This window comes from Epinephelus moara, chromosome 8, assembly GCF_006386435.1.
Source record: "Epinephelus moara isolate mb chromosome 8, YSFRI_EMoa_1.0, whole genome shotgun sequence".
In the NCBI taxonomy this organism is placed as follows: Eukaryota; Metazoa; Chordata; class Actinopteri; order Perciformes; family Serranidae; genus Epinephelus; species Epinephelus moara.
This window is the reverse complement of record NC_065513.1, coordinates 40,617,250-40,638,208: the sequence shown is the minus strand read 5'-3', so window position 1 is coordinate 40,638,208 and position 20,959 is coordinate 40,617,250. Positions and strand designations below refer to the sequence as shown.

The window sequence follows — 20,959 nt, the reverse complement described above, 5'->3', positions numbered from 1 at the left end:
AGGCTCCACTTCACTCAGCTGCCCAATAAACCCGCTGCTTCTTCCCACTTTAACCTGAATAACAAACCAGGGCTCGGCGCTCCGGTTGGATCCAAACGGAGAGCCGGGGCTAGCTGGGAGGCTAGCGGAGGCTAACTGGCTGTGCTTCCCTCCGGTCATGCTGCGGCTAACGCTCCGTTAGCCGCTCCCAGGTAGCCCCGGCTTGTTATTCAGGTTAAAGTGTGAAGAAGCAGCGGACCTGTCGGGCAGCTGAGTGAAGTGGAGCCTGAGGAGGAAGCACCGGTTAGCCCCGGTTTCACTACAGGCAGATTCACTCGCTACAGGGGCGAGGGAATAAAACCTGAACAGCCAATCAGAGTGATCTCTCTCACCGACAAGCTCCGCCGCCGATTCAACATGCTCAATCGGCCGAAAAGCCGCAGACGCCGATGCCGAAGTGCCAACGGTGCGGGACACACCGCAAAAACTAGGGCGACGGATGCTCACCAACGGCCCGACTTTGGTTGACGGCCGGCCGTCGGCTTGGTGTGTCAGGGCCTTTAATCACCTGGTCTGTTAGTATTGAAGAGGATGAGACGGATAATCGGCCAAATTCGGCTCCCTGTAAAAACCTCCTAAACAATGAACACTGAAGGAATCTTAAGCGGGAGTTCACGCTGGGGGAAGTTTCAGCTGGTTGCAATCTGTCATCCATGCCACAAGGTGCCACTTAAGCCTATGAATCCTACACACTGCTCCTTTAAATTCAAACTTTTTATCCAACAGTCTAACCCAAAGTGATTTACCGAGGTGATTAAAACTGGTGCAAGGTCATGAAAAAACAAGCAGCCAGACAGCACTCAGAGGTCAAGTACCCCAAACCTACGGCTCAGGTTCTGTTGCTTGAAAGCTACGTGCTTGGACTGGATTCAGGTCTGGTCAGCTTCAAATATATTCATCACAGTATTTTTGTCTTTTCTGTCTGACTGCTCCCCTGTGTGATGTGTGTTGCAAGTACCTATGCAATGCTCTTGTGTATCCAGTGCGCCACATTAGCCTGATGAGCTAACTGTCAGAGATGGATGATATAAAGCAAAACTACAGCTCTGGGTCTCAGGTTGGGTTCTGGTTTCAAATTCTGCAGTGCAGTTATTGTCATTTGTGTCGGGTCTTAAAGATGCAGGTGGCCCAGGTTTGGCTCTCAGTTTTTAGCCAGTGCAGAACTCTACTTTGTGCATAGTCATCCTTCAAGAGTGCATTGTAATCAAAATGTGCTAACACAACATCCCAAAGTGGTTGTTTATCTGTCAACATGATTATGGAAAAACTACTGGTCCTATCATCATGAAATTTGGCAGCAGGGTGTGGCATGGACCAAGGAAGAACCCTTTGAATTTTGAAGGGCATCTGAAACACAGGGCAGATACACAACTTATTTTTCACTCTTGTCAACATTGTGAGATACAGGGAACCTTTCTAGATCAGCACCAAGACCACCATCATGTGGGGAAAGAGCAAATAAAGGGTGTCAAGTGCTTCTATTATAAGGTTAATACACAGGTTAATACAGAGGAACAGTATTAATACTGCAGCCAAGTGTTACCCAGTGTTTCTGTCTTTGTCCAGGCAAAGTGAAAAGCTCCATGCTCTTATTAACTGTTTGTTTTTTAACGATCTTCTGTGATGTCATCATGTCGTGTGGTCCTCATACACATCCCAAAGAAATATTTTTTTTTACCAGATTTCTTTCTTTCTTTCTTTCTTTCTTTCTTTCTTTTTTTTTTTACAAAAGCGTATGTATAAAGGAGAGTTTTTATGTAATATGACTATTAAAAAATAAATATATCAGTGGATATTTATGTGTATACAGCACACTTTTTACGAAGCCCAATCTGCTTTACTTGAATAAGTAATCACTGACCAACGGGACCAGACTGGCCGACCCGTATCAGCGTTGCCAGGTGTACGATAATTATCGTATTTGTACGATAATTTGGCCCTCTGTACGATGTACGATCAATAATCCCAAAAAAAAGGCCAAACGTACGATAATTTGACCATTTCATGAATGTGTGGTTGTAGTCAGTATGCCGGAGTTTTTTTTGTGAGCCCTGAAGGCATCTGTTCCCATGTGACATGTTTCCAGCCAATCGCACTTTGCTTAGCATGAGATATGGGTGACGTTTGTCTCTGAACAATGAGCACGGTTGGCTGAATGGTCAGCTGTACCCGCCCCACGAAGCGCTAGGACCCATCAACAAGTCGAGTGAGAATGAGATTCAAAACAGAAGAAGAAGAAGAGGAAAAACAGAAGCAAGGAAAATGGAAAAAAGTAAACACTAGAGTGACTATATTTGCCTATAGCGCATCAGTAGGATTGTTATTTTGGTTATGTGATGTACTATTTTGATGTATGATAATTTCCCTCAAAATACTATAATTTTGAGTCTCTGATATGATAATCCTACATTTCCCACCTGGCAACGCTGACCCGTATGCTCTCACTCAGTGGATGGATGATGTCACAGGAAGCCAATCTTACAAAGGAGGACCACACTTGTTTGTTTTGCTATGGAAGCTAACGTTAGCTAATGTGCTAAAAAGTTAGCGTTCCAGAGAAATCCAATATTCCTCTTAATCCCTCCCCAGTTTCTGATGAGGTGGACATGATAACCCTTAATACACATAATCTTATTCATCCCTGCAACAGGAAATACTTTCTCCCTAACCTGATATGAAGTGTGCGCTGCACATGTGAGCATTTTTGATGATGGCCTCCGTCTAGTCCTTTGGTCTTATCACATTTAACCATAGTTGTCTTTTACTGTGAAAAAGATTTCTCAACACAGAACAAGAACAGTAGTTTTGCATTAATTATTCATAATGCTGTTAAATAATGAAGCAGGTCTTTATTTCTAGGTAAGAAAACACTTGGTGACCTCAGAGATGAGACGAAGCTTGCGTGACAGTCCTGATTTGAAGCTGATCCTGAAGGAGCAGGCTCCCTCGTCGTCTCCACCGCTCTGCTCTGCCCACCAACCCTGCCTGCCAGCTGCCTCCACTTCCCTTTGTCTTACTTGTCTGTCTGCGTGTGCTCATATTGGCCATAACTTACATGGCTGTCGCATGAAGGCACGCTCATAACAAAATTTTAAATCATTACCTCACTTTCCGTGGACGTCATTGCCGAGCCGTTAAAGTCATGCTGGATGAGAAAATTAAACAAAATGATAGTAAAAGATGATAATGACAGCCAAGAGTCGCAGTGTTTCTGTAAATGGAGCCGAGCACATTCCCACTGAACATTTTATTCTGTGTTTTACAGTCAGTGAAGGTGCCAAAGAGAGTCGATTTGCCAGGATTTAGGGACTGACATCATGGGACTGAATAACTTTGTCATCACATACATTACTCCAGGTTTAGGCTCAAGATGAAGTGTATATTGAATTCAGTGAGGTTTATCAGGCATCCATCCATCTAAGCCTTCAGAGTCCACTCTGTCATCACACAATAATACAGTAATACAAACAGGCACCTTTTAGGACTTCTGGACAGGGGGATACAGTTTTCCAAGCTGGGCCCCTCACCCACTTCAGCACCACCACGACCCAATTTAATACCAGCAATTTCAAATTGGCTCTCAGCTTTTGACCCTTCGCTAAGTCCCGCCCCCAGATGTAGACTGACCAATCGTAACGTAGCATCGGGTCGGCTCAGACCAGGGTCCAACAACAGCACAGCTGTGCGCCATCGTTTCCGATTTCCTTCATTTTCAGGCTGGTTTTGTGGATTTGGAGTTAAATGTTGTGCCTGGGGCANGGGAATCTTTGCTCATATTCAACCAGCTGTGTGTCATCACAGTGTGTGCAGATGAACATTGTTTGGCTTCACCCAGAAGGGCACTAGCGTCAGCATAGAAGGGAAGTCAAACACCATTCATCTGCGCACACTGCGATGCCACACAGCTGGTTCAATATCATTGAAGTTTGCTTCTCTCTGGAATCACTCTTTCATTTGTCCAATGATATGATAACATTTCTTCAGGCAGTGCAGTTAGTTACAGTGTGGGCTCCATGCTTACTCCCAGCAGCTTGTTGGACCATCACAAAGGCAAAAGGTCAATTTTTGTAACTTTTCCAAACTGATACATAATTTGAACTCTCAAGATTTTTTCATTTTTCACTCTCCTGCCTCTGACACGGGGGGCCGGAATCGAGCCCCCAGCTGCTGCAGCAGGGACACAGCATCTGTACATGGGGTGCCCGCTCTACACACAGAGCCAGACATTGCTGCAAATCATCAAATCATAAGATCAAATCACGAGTGATCAAATAAATGTTTGCTTCATCCACCAAATTAAATCTTGAGGGCCACATGATGATAATAACGTGTGTTCTGCACATCTGACCCCTGCTGTTATTGTGAAAATGGTACGGTCAAGACCGGGGTGGGGTATTAGATGAGTCTAAATGTGCTTAAAAGGTCCAGTGTGTAGGATTTAGTGGGATATGTTGGCAGAAATGGAATATATCAAGTATGTTTTCTTTAGTTTAGTTTAAATAAGAGTCACTGTGTTTTCATTACCATAGAATGAGCTGTTTATATGTTATGGAAATAAATGAACGATCCCATTTAAGGGTCAACCACTGACCGTAGACTCCCCTGCATCCCTTTGATGAACACTGATAGCAGGGCTGATACAAACCTGCTGTGGCTGCAGTTGGGAGAGCTGGGACATGTCAGGGAAATAAACCCATTTCTAGAACAGGTAAAGGCATCTGTATCTGTACTTAACAATTCATATGACATAAACACATGGGGTGGTCTGTGGAAGTTAAAATATGTACAGACTGATATGTACTTTATGTATCTTAAACTTATGATTTTACTTTTGGCACCAGGATTTGAATTGCCGGGCCCAAATAAAATAATATAAAATAAAATAAAATTCAAAAAACTGTATGAATTATTACTGAATCCATTTGTACCATTTAACAATATTGATATTTTAATATTGTTTTTTTGTTTGTTTGTTTGTTTGTTTCCCCCTACGACTTGACTTCCGCTTCCTGTGATGAGCCTTAATGAGTGACAGGTGACGCGGTTACTATAGCAGCCTGTAACAACACAGAGCGCGTGAAGATGGAGCCCAGTGCAGCCGCCCGTTTCCACGACTCTGTGACACAGTTTAAAACCTACGAAGATTACCTGGACTCCAAAGTGACGCCAACGGATTTATTTTACTTAAAAGTGAGTCACTCTGCTACAAAGTTTAACTTTAGTGTCCCTGTAACGTTAACTAGCCGTCCTACGTAACCGCGGTTACGTACTTGGGCATTACGTCAGAACCGCTTTCACTAAACTGTCAATTTAAGGTAATCTTAGCAATTAAGCAACAGTTGACAGTAGAAACACATAATTTTTTACTTTTAAAGATAAACATGTTCCTTTCTTTAATTCGGCATGTACCAAATCTCATAAAACATTCTTTTAATAATACAGCATCGCTTTTTTTGCTCTCAAGACCGCAGCAGCAGCTAGTTGACGTTCTGGCGTGAGAAGGCTATGAAGCAAGAAACACAGTTTTACACTTTAGCTTATTACGAATTTATCTACCGTTCTCTACGCCAAGCATCAGCCGAATTGAACATTGTATTCCTGAGATTGTTCAGGTGATTTAATGGATGTTTTTCAAGTTAAGCCTCTCTTGCTAGTTAGGAAGGTAACACACTTGCCGAAAAACTGAATGGAATCTGGCCTGTGCTCCTCTCTATACTCAAAACGACACATTTAGTAGCAGCTAAGCTTAAAAGTAGTAATTTCTCCGGTTGTTTCTCGTTTTTTCCTGACGGTGTTTATCAGCACACATTAACTTTTGCTGTATCAAAGCACCGTGGAGTCACATTCATGCTGCAGTGCCATGGGAATAAGTTTTGTTGGTGTAGTGCGTGTGGGCGCGCGCTAGGTGGCAGTCACACACTGGTTGGGTAATGGGGAGTTTAAACTGTGGCCTTTTCAAGCAGCTGCTGCCGGTCCTCATCTAACAATTGTCTCAATGGGGGAATATAAATGAATGGAATGAAATATTTATATAATTTCTCACCCAGTCAAACAATTTCAAAGCAGCTGAGTTAACAAAATGCTATTAGATTGTTATATTTTTCTCTTTTGGAAAGTATTTAGCAAATTCTTGTGAGGCCCACTACGACAATGTTGTGTTTACTGCAAACAACTGTTATTGTGGTATGACTATTAGGATTAAAAATCACAGATGTATGCCGTATTGGAACTACAAGTCCTGAAAAAGCTTTAAAGTGACTTATAATGTCTAATTTCAAGGAGTCAAAAGTTTTAATCTTCACTTTTGCAAATGCTGAAATTACCTGAAATGCATCCACCATTATGATGATGCTGATAATAATAATGACAATGATGATACTTTATTGTTTGATTAGGTCTGAAAAGTGTCGTGCCTCACAGCAGCTCCATTTGCCACACCACACTGAGAAAATAACATTGTTAACCAAATTAAAATAATGACTTCAACTGGTAGCACACAAATGAATTAAGTTTATTTTTAAAAATCTAATTAACAAGTTTGATTGACATTGAATTGCTTTGGAACTGAGTCTAAAAAACTAAATCCATTCATGTGTTACGAGTTGGAGTATTTTTTTTAATTCTTCAGTTTTTTTAGTGCAATTCAAGCCTAGTTCACATTACATAATTTTCACCCCGATTTTGCGTCGCGGAGACTATTGTAACCTTTTAAGTGTTCATACCTGGCGACGTATGTTTCTGTCATCGGGAGTCTCGCCAACTGCGTAACGACCTGTGTGTGCACACCACAAGATTTCACCAAACTACGTTTTTGAACTTGGAGACGACACATCGTAAAGGCATGGATATTCTCCCCTGTGTTGAATCAGATCTGCCTCCAGGGCCTGGGTCCAAACACAACATGCTCCCCGTGATCCTGTGGACGCCGCCATTGTTGTTGTTGCTTGTCGGCTTGTCGGTGTTGCCAGATCTTGGGAGAGAAACAAGCAACCAGGGCTATGGAAACAAGCCCAAAAGAAGGGACGGATATATAGAGAAAGGCAACGTTTAGAGAGCAAGCCCAAAAAAAACACAACCCGCGACTACCAATTTTTGTAAGTGACTTTACAAAAAACAAGCCCAAAGTCGCGGCTAATAAGTGGACCTGGCAACCCTGCGACTTGTCCTCCTCACATTTCTTCCGTCCTCCTGCGTGCTGACGTGGGACGTATCCCGCCTCTCATTGGCTGATGCTCTTTGTCAGTCGTGTCAGACTTCTCCAGTTTTCTAGCATGCCAGATATCCAGTCCCAGTCACAGACGAGGGGGCGACTTGCTCGTAGGCTTGTTCACACATGAGGACTCGTCGTGGCAGACTATCTGCCGTCTCACCTCCGACCCAAGGTGGCTCTCAAGATCCTCTGCGACGTCAAAATCGTGTAATGTGAACTAGGCTTTAGACAAGAAACAAAGATACTGACATTTGACATAACATTAAAGACACTTCAACATTAATTTGTACCACAGAGTGCTTTAGTTCAACGTTTTAAAACATGGGACTCTGTATCTTCGATTTCGATTCATTAAATTGAAGAGAGGCTTAACTGGAGAAACACCACACCAACAACACTTATTCCCACAGCAATGCCAGCATGTATGGGACTCCACAGTGCTTTAATACAGCAAAAGTTAATGCGTGATAATAAAAAACCGTCGAGACAAGTGAAATTAAAACAAAAAATAGACTGTAAAATGACCTCATTTAAACTAGGCTGCCACTAAATGTGTCGTTTTGAGTATAGAGAGAATTAAAGTAAATAAATTCATAGTAAGTAAAAGTGTAAAACAGGTTTATTGCTCCATAATGTTCTCACACCTGCTCGTCAGCTAGCTGCTGCATTTAATCAAAGACACAGTGTCCCAGGTTTTAATGAGGTTAAAGCAAACTTATTGGCCTTATTTTGTCCTTAGTACCAATTTATTAAAATGTATACCAAGATTTTCTCTGATGTAGATCTTCTCAGGTTTTTGGTCTTAAACTTACTCTGACTAGTACACAAATAGTCCTGGATACACTTGAGTTGAACCTGCTCATCACAAATTGACAGTCCTGCTCTTGTCCAGCAGATGGCACACTTGCTAATGCTAAGCGTAGCTGCTGCAGTGGGCTGCTTTGTTTGAACACCTGTGTCCACACAGAGAAGAGAACAACTCATATCTGACCTGATAATCAGCTGCAGTCAATCACTATCAAACTCGCTCACCCCTGTGTTGTGACACACCACAGTCGGCCCAGGTTATCTAACCTGTGCAGTCCCGCTGATAAGACCCAGGTTCTGATAAATCAGCTAATTATAAACGTAATTTTCCTGTTACTTAGGATTTGTCACACCATGCATGTGAAGTCAGAAAAGAGGAGCAGTTAAAGAGGTTTCATTAGAAGGTCAGTGCGGCCTCTGCCAGGATAGATGTTGCTGTGTATTAGTCCAGGTCCTGCTGTGTCGACTCTGAGAAGCAGCTCATTCAAATAGACTTATTCAATGAGCCCTGAAAATGAAGACAATGATTTTCGGGCCAATTTTAGGACCGGCAAATGTCTGAGACTCATTTCTGGTGAGCCACATCAAAGTTGAAGGAAAATATAACTTTTCCTCTCGGGTGCGGACGCAGGCCTGGCTGCTGGGATTTTGGGTAGGAGGACATGTGGCCGACGCTTTGATCTGACAAGCCACAGGATTTGACAGCAAGATTTGGTTTTTAGATGATGACTTTATGGCTTGGCTTTAATGACGGCGGGTCTGCAAACGGTGATTGGAATAGTGAAGCTAACAATCCCTACAGAGGCACTGACACATGCACGCGCACACACCCACTTAGAAAAGGAATGGACCTGTTTTCAGTCATTAAATCTAAACTCTCAAAATTTAACGATACCACCTCCATATTCTGGGAAAGTTATTTTAAAGTAAAGGCCAGAGGGGTGAGTTTCATTTATCAAAACTCAACCCAAAGACCAGAGTAAATGTTGGCATTGTACATTTATGCAAACCACAGATATATAACATTTTGTGTGTCATGATGTAGTGGGTATGTAAACTCTACTTTTCTTTACATTACCACAGTGTTGTGGTTAAGGTGTGGTAATGTTTTGGCACAACTACGTGGTTATGGGTAGGAAAAGATCATGCTTTGGCTTAAAATACCCAGTTTTGGTGGCACGTTCGGCATTGGAATTGCTGCTGGAAATGCTGCTGATTTCTTACAAAACAACACCCGGTTTTGGTGGCACAGTCAGGCTGAAAATTCTGCCAATGTCTCGCTAAAAAGTAGCCAGTTTTGGTAGCACGTTTACAGCTGGAAATACCACCGATGTCTTACTAAAAGTCACCTAGTTTTAATGGCATAGTTGCTGCTGGAAATACATCTGATGTCTCAATAAAAAAACTCTCAGTTTTGCTGAAGATGCTGCTAATGTCTTAATGTCTCACTAAAAATAGTCAGTTTTGGTGGCACAGTCGCTGCTGGAAATGCAGCCGATGTCTTACTAAAAAACAAAAATTTGGCGGCACAATCAGGCTGAATATGTTTCCAGTGTCACACTAAATAAACACAGGGTTTTGGCAGCACAGTCACTGCTGGAAAGGCCACCAATTTCTCACTAAAAATTACCTGGCTTGGTGGCACAGTCACTGCTGGAAATGCCACCAATGTCTCACTAGAAAATCCCTGGTTTTGTTTGCAAAATCACTGCTGGAAACTTAAACTGATGTTAGGCTGAAAAAAAAAATCTGTTTTGTGGCACAGTTGCTGCTGGAAATGCTGCCAAATTGTTGCTAAAAAAATACTTGGCTTGATGGTACAATCAAGGCTGGAAATGTGCCCGATGTGTCCCTAAAAATATCCGATTTTGATCACACAGTTCCAGCTGGAAATGCAACCAATGTCTCGCTAAAAATACCTGGCTTGGTGACACAATAGCTGCTGGAAATGCTGCCAGTGTCTTACTAAAAAACACTCTGTTTTGGCGGCACAATCGGGCTGAAAATGCTGCCAATGTCAGTGTTCTGGAAATCGAAACCGATGTCAGGCTGAAAAAAAAAATCTGTTTTGTGGCACAATTGCTGCTGGAAATTCTGCCAAATTGTTGCTAAAAAATACTCGGCTTGATGGTGCAGTCATGGCTGGAAATGCTGCTGATGTCTCGCTAAAATTATCCGGTTTTGGTCACACAGTCACAGCTGGAAATGTGGCAGATGTCGCACTAAAAAACACCTAGTTTTGGTGACAAAATTGCTGCTGGAAATGCCATCAATGTCTCGCTACAAAAATACCTGGCTTGGTGGCACAATCTTGGCTAGAAATGTTGCCAATGTCTTACTAAAAAACACAGGGTTTTGGCAGCACTGTCACTGCTGGAAAGGCCACCAGTGTCTCACTAAAAATTACCTGGCTAGGTGGTACAATCATGGCTGGAAATGCTGTTGATGTCTTGCTAAAAAACAGCCGGTTTTGGTCACACAATCACTGCTGTACATGCCTAGATGTCTTACTAAAAAAACCCTGGTTTTGTTTGCAAAATCACTGCTGGAAATGAAGTAAATAATTCTGTTTTGTGGCACAATTGCTGCTGGAAATGCTGCCAAATTCTTGCTAAAACAAAATTAAATACCCTGCACAATCATGGCTGGAAATGCTGCTGATGTGTCGCTAAGAATATCCGGTTTTGGTCACACAGTCACAGCTGGAAATACGGCAGATGTTGCACTGAAAAACACACAGTTTTGGTGGCAAAGTTGCTGCTGGAAATTCCACCAAGGTCTCGCTGAAGAAAATGCCTGGCTTGGTGGCGCAATATTGACTAGAAATGTTGCCAATGTCTCACTGACAACACCAGCTTTTGGTCACGTAATTGTCGCTGGAAATACATAGTTGTCTTGCTAGGAAACACCAGGTTTTGGTTGTACATTCGTAGCTGGAAATACTGCCAATGGCTCGCTAAACAAACACCAGTTTTTGGTCACACAGTCACCACTGGAAATGCTGCTGTTGTTTCAATTAGAAAATACTCAGCTTGGTGGCAAGATCATGGCTGGAAATGCTGCTGATGTCTGGCTAAAAAATAGCCAGTTTTGGTGGCACAATCACAGCTAGAAATGCGGCCGATGTCGTACTAAAAAACGCCCAGTTTTGGTGGCAAAGTTGCTGCTGGAAATGCCACAAATGTCTCCCTAAAAATACCTGGCTTGGTGGCACAATCTTGGCCTGAGGTGTTGCAGATGTCTCACTAAAAAAACACCTGCTTTTGGTTGCATAATTGCTGCTGCAAATGCTACCGATGTCCTATGAAAAAAATAACTGGTTTTGGTGGCTTAATCACTGCTAGAAATGCAGTTTATGTCATGTCAAAAAAAAAAGAAAAACTGATTTTGGTGACACAATCGTCGCTGAAAACACAGCTGATGTCTCGCTTGAAAACATCTGGTTTTGTTGTTTGTTGGTCTCGAACGGTAGTCAGCAGCTTGGTAGCTTGTCACACCATCCACCATCTCCTACACCTCCCAATGACAAAGTCTGCTCATATACATGTAATCAGAGCTGCGTAACCTCAGAAACTTTGATATGATATGTATGAAATGTACAAATGTAATGTTTCAGCGGGTTGCAGAAATGTACAGTGCCATCATTTTCTTTTGGGGACTGGGCTGCAGTACTCAGCTGCAACTGCTGATCCGGACTTAAATCCAGGATGTTGCGTTAACTGGATATATGCTTCTCCTAAAATAACTACTGATTTATCGGCTAGTAGATCAGTACAAAATTAATTGTTTAAATCATTTGCCAAGCAAATGTGCCAAATATTCTCTGCTTCCAGCCTCTAAAATGTGAGGACATGCTGCTGTTCTCTGTTTTATATCATTGTAAATTGAATATCGGTAGGTTTTGGACTGTTTGGCAGACAGAACAAGCAAAAGGACGTCACCTTGAGCTTGGGGAAATTGTAATAGGCATTTTTCACTACTTTCTGACATTTAATAGTAATAAAAAATAGCAGTCCTGAAGTGGTGTCCAAGAAGAGCAGTGAAAAAATAGATCACAGCATTCACAGCTCACCCTGCCAAAATTCAAGACTGACAAGATCTGACAATCTCCAGCCCTGACTGCAGGCCGTTTCCCCTCTCCCTGCCTGACTCCTCTCCTTTTCTTTTTTCTCGCAGAGCAGGGAGTTGGCCCGTAAGCTGGTGGAGCACAGCCACAAGGGCACAGTCCTGAGCAGGGAGGAATTTGAGGAGAAGAAAGCAGCTGCACAGGCTGCAGAGGCTGCAAAGAGCAACACTCTCTACAGCAGGAGCCGGCCAATGTGAGTTAAATTCTCACCCAACCCACCATGCTCACTGAGATGTTGTCCATATGACTAACAGGGGAGACAAATTCACACCAACCACCAGTCAAATGCTAGAATATCAGGAGGTTTTGTTATGTTCTGAAAATCACATTTGGCTGTTTTGAAGTCTGAATGTGGTCAGCAGATTTTGGAATAATTCAGTCACTGTGGCTGGGAGAAGAAATTTACTCTCCTGGTGTCTGCCTCTCTGTTAGTGTTCTGTGGTTCATTGTATTGACTTCTCATTCAGTGTGAAAGAATAATATTTTAGGTGAGTGATCTCCTGTCTTCTCCCTAGAATCAGTTTGTTGTGGTGGAAGCTGGGAGCTCCCTGCGCTCGAGTTTCTGTGATACTTTCAGTTCCAAACCAGATCTTATATCTCAGGCCATATTAATGTCAAAGGATATGACAAAAAAAAAGCATACCTGACCTAATATTTTTTCTTTAACATCAAGGTGTTTTCCGTGGTTTCAAATTTGCAAAATGTCAGAAAAAGTACTGAGACCTGGGCGAGATGGCTGCCAAGCAGCAGACCACTATTCGAGACCAGCGGTGTTTGTGGCGACAAAAGCAGGTATTTTTTTAAGGAGACGTCTGGGACATGCTCAGCTGCGGTTGTGGCAACAAATCCGGGTATTTTAAGCCAAAACACGATCTTTTCCTAACCATAACTAGGTGGTTTTTGTGCCTAAACCTAACCACACATTACAATGTACCATAAAATTGAAAATTGAAACGTAAAGTTTCAACCTATCGGCTACATGTAAGACATGCAAATGTGACATAGCTGTGGTTTGCAGAGATGTAACAATGCCAGGATTTAGTTTGGGGATTGGGTTGGTAGCTGATCTGGACCTCTGACCTTTGACTTTCCTGCGTTAGTCAGTATTGGGTCATTGTTGTTATTGTAAGGCTATGCACAGTCAATAGTTGTGTGTGTGTGTGTGTGTACTCACGTTGGACAAAAACAGACCAAAAATAGAAGTGTTTTTCTCAAGCGATGTGGGTGTGTTGCTTCAGGTGCTGGTAAAAATATCACAGACACAATTGACAACTGTGGGGTAGATGGCGGTCCTGTTTTGAGGTATTCTACCAGATATATGCATTTGCGTGCATTTGATTGCCTCCTGACGTTGTAGATTAAATGCAAATTTTTGCACCAATGTAATGCAACTGATTTCAACTTGAGCAAAAAATGTGCTCTTATTCTGAGGCTTTAAAAACTGCTTTATAAATGTACAGAGAAGTGAGGAATAATGATAAAAAGGAGAGAGACTGCAGGGAAATGACAAAAAGAAGTGGAGTTTCTGGTTAGAAGTTTACAGCTAATGTCTGGAGTTAAAGGCTGCAACTAGTAATTATTTTCATTATTGACTGATTACTTGATGAATCCATTAAATGAAATGAATCAATCTATGAAATGTTAAAGAAAAAATTAAATGCCATTCAGTGTTTCTTAGAGTCCACTGTAATGCCTTTAAGTTCAAGCCTCAAACATTTAGTCATAGACTATGTTGACATGATAAAATCCTTGTGGTAATTGACCTTTCAGCCACTGGGTTGAAGCAACACTGTCAGAAGATCTCGCCTCTTAAACAGTTGTCAAATTCTTGATATGTAAGTCATTCTACATTTTGGCATACCTCCAGAAATAAGCTCAGATAACAGGTCAGCTTTTACACAAAAGTAACAAAAGGAATCTTACAGCAGTCAAGAATCGAGCAGTGTTTGGAAGCTGTTCACGCTGTAAGCTGTTTGCGCTAATAAGCTATCGCATACAAACACACAGAAGCATGCATCTAACTCCACATGAAATGTCAACAGGCAGACGCATGCCAGCACCTCATTTGAGAGAGCCCTATAAGGGACCCCCAACCAACAGACCAAAGTGTGAAGATATTAAATTTCATATCATATGTGACAAAGAAAACAGCAAATCATCACATCTGAGAAGCTGGAACCCCAAAATGTTTCGCATTTAGCTTCAAAACTGACTGAAATGTTTAATCAATTATCAGGAAAGTTGGCAATTAATTTTTGGTTGATTTGTTGTTCAACTAAATGATTCATGTCTGTAAAGAGATATCTGCACATGAATGCAGACTCTGTAAGCCGCCTGGTTGACGTTTGTAGACCGAGTAGTTTTGACAGTCACATTTGAGCAGGCTTTAGTTGCATGCAGGTAGATGTTTTGTGTGGAGAACGAAAGAGGAGGGAATGCTGTCTTGGAACCTATTGGCTATTGTCTGACGTTGATATAGCTTTTTAATAACCTCCATAAACAGATATCTGCAAATTAATGCAGATAAGTTATTATAAAAAGCAAATAAAAAGCTGAATTTGTAAACAATGATTGGTGCGCCTATTTGCGAATCCTAGGATAGCGAAGGAATGGCCCGCCTTACTCTCCCTCCGATTGGCTTACCCTGACATTCTTACTTTAACCATAACCAGTTCCACTCCTCTTGCCGATACCTAACCAATCCAAACAACAAAGGCAATGAGTACTAGCCAAGCGTAGGGCGGGTCATTCCTTCACTATCCTTGGATTCGCAAATTTGCAACCGGTGCACAGAAGAGAGGAAAACCCTGATGTATTGGCCATTGACCCCAGAGGCTGAATCACTGTCAGACCGATAGCCAATGGCTTTTAAGACTGCTAATGGAATAATTGACTAATTGTTCACATTGTTGAAGTCCTACAGTAGCCTGTATTTGATCGTCAGCATCCTTGTCACCCTAAAAGTGCTTTCACACCGCTGCACGGTAACTCGCCGCCTCCAGTCATTTGAACGAGGAGAAGGCGTCAGAGAGGAAGTTGTTTCCAACATGGCAGTAGGACTATGAAGCCGTTGCCGCCCATGTGCAGACAGAAAAACTGAGCCTAGGATAACATCTCCACCAAACTTAGTGACTGGTAAATTGTCCAAATATGTCGAAATCTTTGGTGATTTCAGTGGTTTCCGATGTCTAGCTACAGTATGTAGCTACATGCTAGCTTGCACTTCTGCCAGTGTTCATCGAAGCAGCTGCCTGTCATTGGACCATTGTGGCAACAGCTACTTTTAAAAACACTTTTGGGGGGAAGACTCTTGGAGGTCGGCGGTTGTCAGGGCGGTTACCGCACAGTGGTTTTAAAGCAGCTTAAGCAACACAATGAACCAGCTCACGAAGTCTTGCTAAATGGAAGTGTGAGCTAAATTAATTTACACAATGTAGTATACATTATCTTTTTCATTCTTCCTGTGATTTTTAGATGGGGTTTCTGTCTTCCTGTCATGAGTGGCAGCACTAGTATCTAGAGGAAAATGTCAAATGCATTTCTGGCTGAAGTTCTGCTCTACTAATCAAGGCATGACAGGTCATAAAATCTGAATCTTTTATAGCTGTATCCGGTGCGGTAGCGGTTTGAGCTGCTTGTTTAATCCTTTATGATTGCATTTTTACAAAAGACGGGATAAATGGGGGTAATTCATCAAGTCCATGTCCTACATGAACAAGACTTTTATTTGAACAAGGCCTGCCCATCTGTCTAAATTCAAATAAAAATGGTTAACATAAACAAGCTGAAGGAGAAAACTACAAACCCGAGTCCTCTATAAACTCCCCCCCTTCCCCCTGAGGAAAATGATCACACAGATATTGTTCTCATTCTTGATAAAGCCATGTGGTTGTGGTATCTCCTTTGATGACAAGCCAGAACAGACTCCACACACACACGCACATACACAGGGTTTTGGATGTATCCAAACATTTACCTGCTAGGTGTTGAATTTGATTGAACCCTCAGATGCTTATCCAAACGTGCAGATGTCTCGCTGTTGTCCCTCCTCCCTCCTCCAAACGTCTGTGAACATCAGTGACACTGGTGAAATGGGAGCCTCCACACCTGCAGTTACAGTGATATTAGGCCACAAAGCCTTTTATCTTGTCCCAACAGGACCCAGGGAAATGTTGTACGGGAACATTGGGATGTTATATACACAGTAGTCTGTTCCGTCTCCAAGATCTACATCCGTGTAGAGACTGTTCCAAAGGCTGTTTGTAAGGTTACTAACTATGTTTAGAATACAGAATTTGGAGACTCCACACAGACAACATCCAGGAAAATTGATTTTAAAGGAATACTCCACTCAAAATCACTCTTTTGAGTATCAAGTACTGACTTGTGCGTAAGCTCTATACAGAGCCTACGCATGTGGCCTACGCCGTTGTGAGCATTTATACTTGTGTGATGGTGTGTCTGTGTAACTCTGCAGTTACACCTCCACAACACTAGTCTGTGGCAGGATTTCTGTGAAATACTGGAAAGTTTCATTGATTCAAAACACACATTAAACACACATTAAACATGGTTTAATAGAGACAATTTCAAACACACGTACACAAATCAGCTTCACTATAACTCGCAGCATTCACAGACACATTTTCCCCAAAAAATATAACATGCTAACGTTATTAGCACAGGCCTATGGCATTTTACATTGTAGAAATTAGCTTAGCAGCTAGCGGACTTTTCCTCTACTCAAATGAAGCCAGGGACAACAGCAACATTTAACGAAGGTAACATTACAAAATTCGACTCCATTACAACTCATAAGGCTCACTGACAAAACAACTGTCTTATACTAAACACGTTTCCCACACAAATACAACATGCTAACGTTATTAGCACAAGCCTATGGCATTTTACATTGTATAAATTAGCCTAGCGACTAGCGGACATTTCCTCTACTCATATGAAGTCAACAACATTAAACAAAGGAAACGTTAGAAAATTCGACTCCATTACAACTCACAAGGTTCACCGACAAAACAACTGTCTTATACTAAACACAATTTCCAAACAAATATAATATGCTAACGTTATTAGCACAAACCTATAGGATTTTACATTGTATGAATTAGCCTAGCGACTAGGAGTGATTTCCTCTACACTTATGAAGCCAGGATAAATCACACACAAGATTTAAAATGCTATTTTTGTGAAGGCTTTATTGTCTTCACAATTTATTGTTTCTTATCTGTGAAATTAAATAAAAGCTTTGTTTCCACTGAGGGAAATGGGCTCAGCTTACAGAAATAGACAGGAGGTCTGTGTCACCACAATGTGTAGTAACATTTCTGGGGAGGTGCACGTTAAGCTATGGCGTAGGCTGAGCCAGAGTCAAAGCAAAATAAAGAATCTAAACGTCCATAAAAACATTCCTACAATATTGTATTTGCCTTTTGCTGCTGCTTGAGATTAAACAGCATTTCATGAAACAGAGAACTTTGGCCTCTTTGGATTGAATTTGACAGGAACCATGTCCAAAAAACATTACTTTGAAACAACGAGAAGAGATGTTTTGTGCCCGGTTTAAAACACTAACTGTTTTCCATCTGCCCAGGTAATTAAAATGACACAGAGAGACTAAATGAAATACTTAATTCAAATGCAAATAGCCCCTCCTGGCTCACTTGTACGGGATATTTGCCATTATCAATTATAGAGTAGCTTGTTTTTCATCAGCAGCAGCAGACAGATGAAAATGCTGTGTTAATAATGGGACATTGCTGGGAAACACATCACTCATAACAGTTTTACAGTCTGTTGTTTGGAGCTGGCTGGACAGCAGCTCAGTGGTTTTTGACTCCTCTCCAAGGTCATTAACCAGCGGGGTTTGTGTTATTTCAAAAGGAAAACACTTTACGTTCAGTGTGATCCTGTTGTAGGTGAATGATAGATTATAGAAAATTAATGTGATTTTTTTTAAAAATATTAATTGCATCCCTTAAATGATGCTTCTGTCTTTTGTCAGTAATAATGTGAGCTGAGAGTGCAGTATGGGTAAATGATTTCAGTACATTTTCACCTGCTGTTTGGATTATTGCTTCAATGCAAACAACCTGTAGGCGACTATAAACTGGCATATCTTTCTTTAATATATGACTTTTCAACTAATTAACAGCTTTCACTGTGTTCCCACACTTGGACATTTGACATCCTGCAAAAGACCTTGACAAGACAGAAAAAAAAACTGCACAGCATTCACAGACTTTTTCCATCACAAGTGGCAAGTTAGAGCCGTGTCCCCCCTCGCTGTCTAAATGCAGATTGCTCTTTCCTCTGTGGTTTTTCTGATTGGACTTCCACCAAGCTGACCCCCTGACCTCCTGTTATGGTCACATTGTGAAAACACGAGCCAGGGGATGCAATGTACCACCTGCAAAGTGACTGAGCACAATCAGTACAGTGTTCTGAAAGACGAGTGTGGCCACAGAACCTGACAGCTGCACGGTAAACAAACTCGACGTAGCTGTCCTTCGGCTAGCGAAGAAAAAAATCCATCCATCCGTCCAAACTAAAAAAGTTCGGAATAATCATGTATTGGGATTTGCATTTATTTGCGCGTCCTTTCAGCAAATGGTAATCTTTGTTACAGAAACGTGCACTTCCCTATAGACCTTTGCACCTGCATTCTTATCCTCTCATGGCACTGTGTAGCCATACTGTTTTGGGAATGCATTTTGCCTCCCCTGTAGGCCTTAACCTATGTCTCCCAAGGCATGTCTTTTTTCACTGCTCTGTCACTGCTCTGTGTCCCCCCCCCCTCTTCCTTTCTCTTCTTTTCAACCTCCCCGTGCTCTCTTGGAGACCTTTAGTGCCTGCAGGTGTATAAATAGAGCTGTTTTCAATTAAGGGCTAACCTCGCCTGTAGCGTGCATCTGATCAATGAATGCCCCTGCACCTGTGGTAATAAAATACCAAGGGAGTGGAGATAGTGCCGTGAATGCTAATCAGATGTTGCCCTGTTGTTGCCCTGTCTCATTCTTGAGGACAACACGCTCCTCCTGACAGCTTGGCTGTGAAAGAGGGGGGGCTCTGCCAGCACATCACAAAAAGACCAAACAAAAGACCTGGTGCTCTCATCAGACATAAGTGAAATACAATACTTGAATGAATGGGATGCTTAGCCAGTTGTGCGGTTGTTTGGTTAGGGGGAAGCTGAACGGGTAGTCAGAATCAACAAATAGTAAAAGAAGGGTTGGGTTCTGATGGCTGGCTTCAATTTCAAGTTGGTAAAATACCTGGATTTGTTAAGCTGAGTGTTATCCGGTCTTGAAGCTTCTTTGTTTTTAGCAAAAAGTGATCCATAAAACATTTGGTTAATGAACAAATATGGAGTTCTTACTTTTTTGATTATCAATCTTTGATTTTTAGCATGAAAGTTTTGATTATTTGGTAAGTTTTGTTTCTCAAAATGCCAAGATGAATGTAAACTGATCCAACAGGAGCCTGAAATGATTTGTATCTGGCGAGTGGATTTTATATTGGATTCAGATTTGATAAAATGCTTTCAGTAATCAGCGCTACAAAAGAAAATTAATGTTTTGTTTATTCTTGTCCTCCAAAAGTAAGACAGCAGAAATTAAGAGTTGTAGACTAGTGTCATATCACACAGGCCTGTCCCCCATACATAACGTTTATATACAACAATATACGTTACGTTTTGAGGGAAACATAACGCCAAGCAACTTCTGCTTTTGAATAACATAACGAGGAAATGTTGCTTTTTAATGTACTTGGCAAGTCGCAAAACTATTGATATTGAACGTATCATCAAAATGTTTACTTACAACCTAGTGTGGCCAATGTGTAAGAGCCAAAAACTGCAATTCATCGACCGACCACTTGAGGCTGGCTGCAAAACAGAGCAAATCCCTGTAGGCTCCTGTGTTAAAATGCCCAACTTTACAGCTAAAATAAACATGTTTGTGGCCTGGTTTTATTTCATCATTCATGATAACTGTACGGGGGTGAATTCTTTTTATAACGATCCCATTTAAGGCTTAAAGTTCTGCGTAATTGACCTATGGCTAAGCCACGCCCCCCTCCACTCACTCGGACAATCTATCAACATTCAGTGACCGCTATGGCAGGTGTCACAGTACACGGCATTTCACAGGAGGCAATTGATGATTTTTGGGAACATAATGATCAGATGTCATTGAGAAGTAACCAAAAGGGCCTAAACTACGCATTGGAGGGATATATTCATCATTTTATTGTTGAGAAGGTCGATGAAAAGCTTAAATTACAAGCCAAAATTTACAGGTCACAGTGTACGGTTGTGAACTGCATCTCGTTGCCGTCGCCATCAAAGACAGCAAGTTAACCCAGATAGCATACATACATCTGGCCGACGTCGGCCTGAGGACTACACATCGGCCCTGAATTTATAACGTCTGACAANTACAGGTCACAGTGTACGGTTGTGAACTGCATCTCGTTGCCGTCGCCATCAAAGACAGCAAGTTAACCCAGATAGCATACATACATCTGGCCGACGTCGGCCTGAGGACTACACATCGGCCCTGAATTTATAACGTCTGACAAGCGTCGGCCGCATGGGCGGATATCTTTAAATTTAATACTCTTTTGTCCCAGCTCATCAAACGTCTCTGTTACGTCGGCTTTGGGTCGGCCCAGTGCCATAGAATGTCTGCCCACATACGGAAGTCGCCACTGAAGGCGGAATTTCATCTCCGCGGTGTTTGTTTGGAACTGAGCTCGCA

The 20,959-nt window shown here is 41.9% G+C and overlaps 1 protein-coding gene across 1 annotated transcript in view; it reads left to right on the top strand.

The window, feature by feature from the left end:
* Nucleotides 1–5,104: 5,104 nt before the first annotated feature.
* cfap299 (cilia and flagella associated protein 299) overlaps nt 5,105–20,959 on the top strand; it is a 127,385-nt gene continuing 111,530 nt past the window's right edge. The window contains exons 1-2 of the mRNA XM_050051227.1: nt 5,105–5,229; nt 12,233–12,375. Coding sequence (XP_049907184.1) covers nt 5,122–5,229; nt 12,233–12,375 — 251 coding nt within the window. The 5' untranslated portion in view covers nt 5,105–5,121. The remainder of the gene's footprint in view (nt 5,230–12,232; nt 12,376–20,959) is intronic.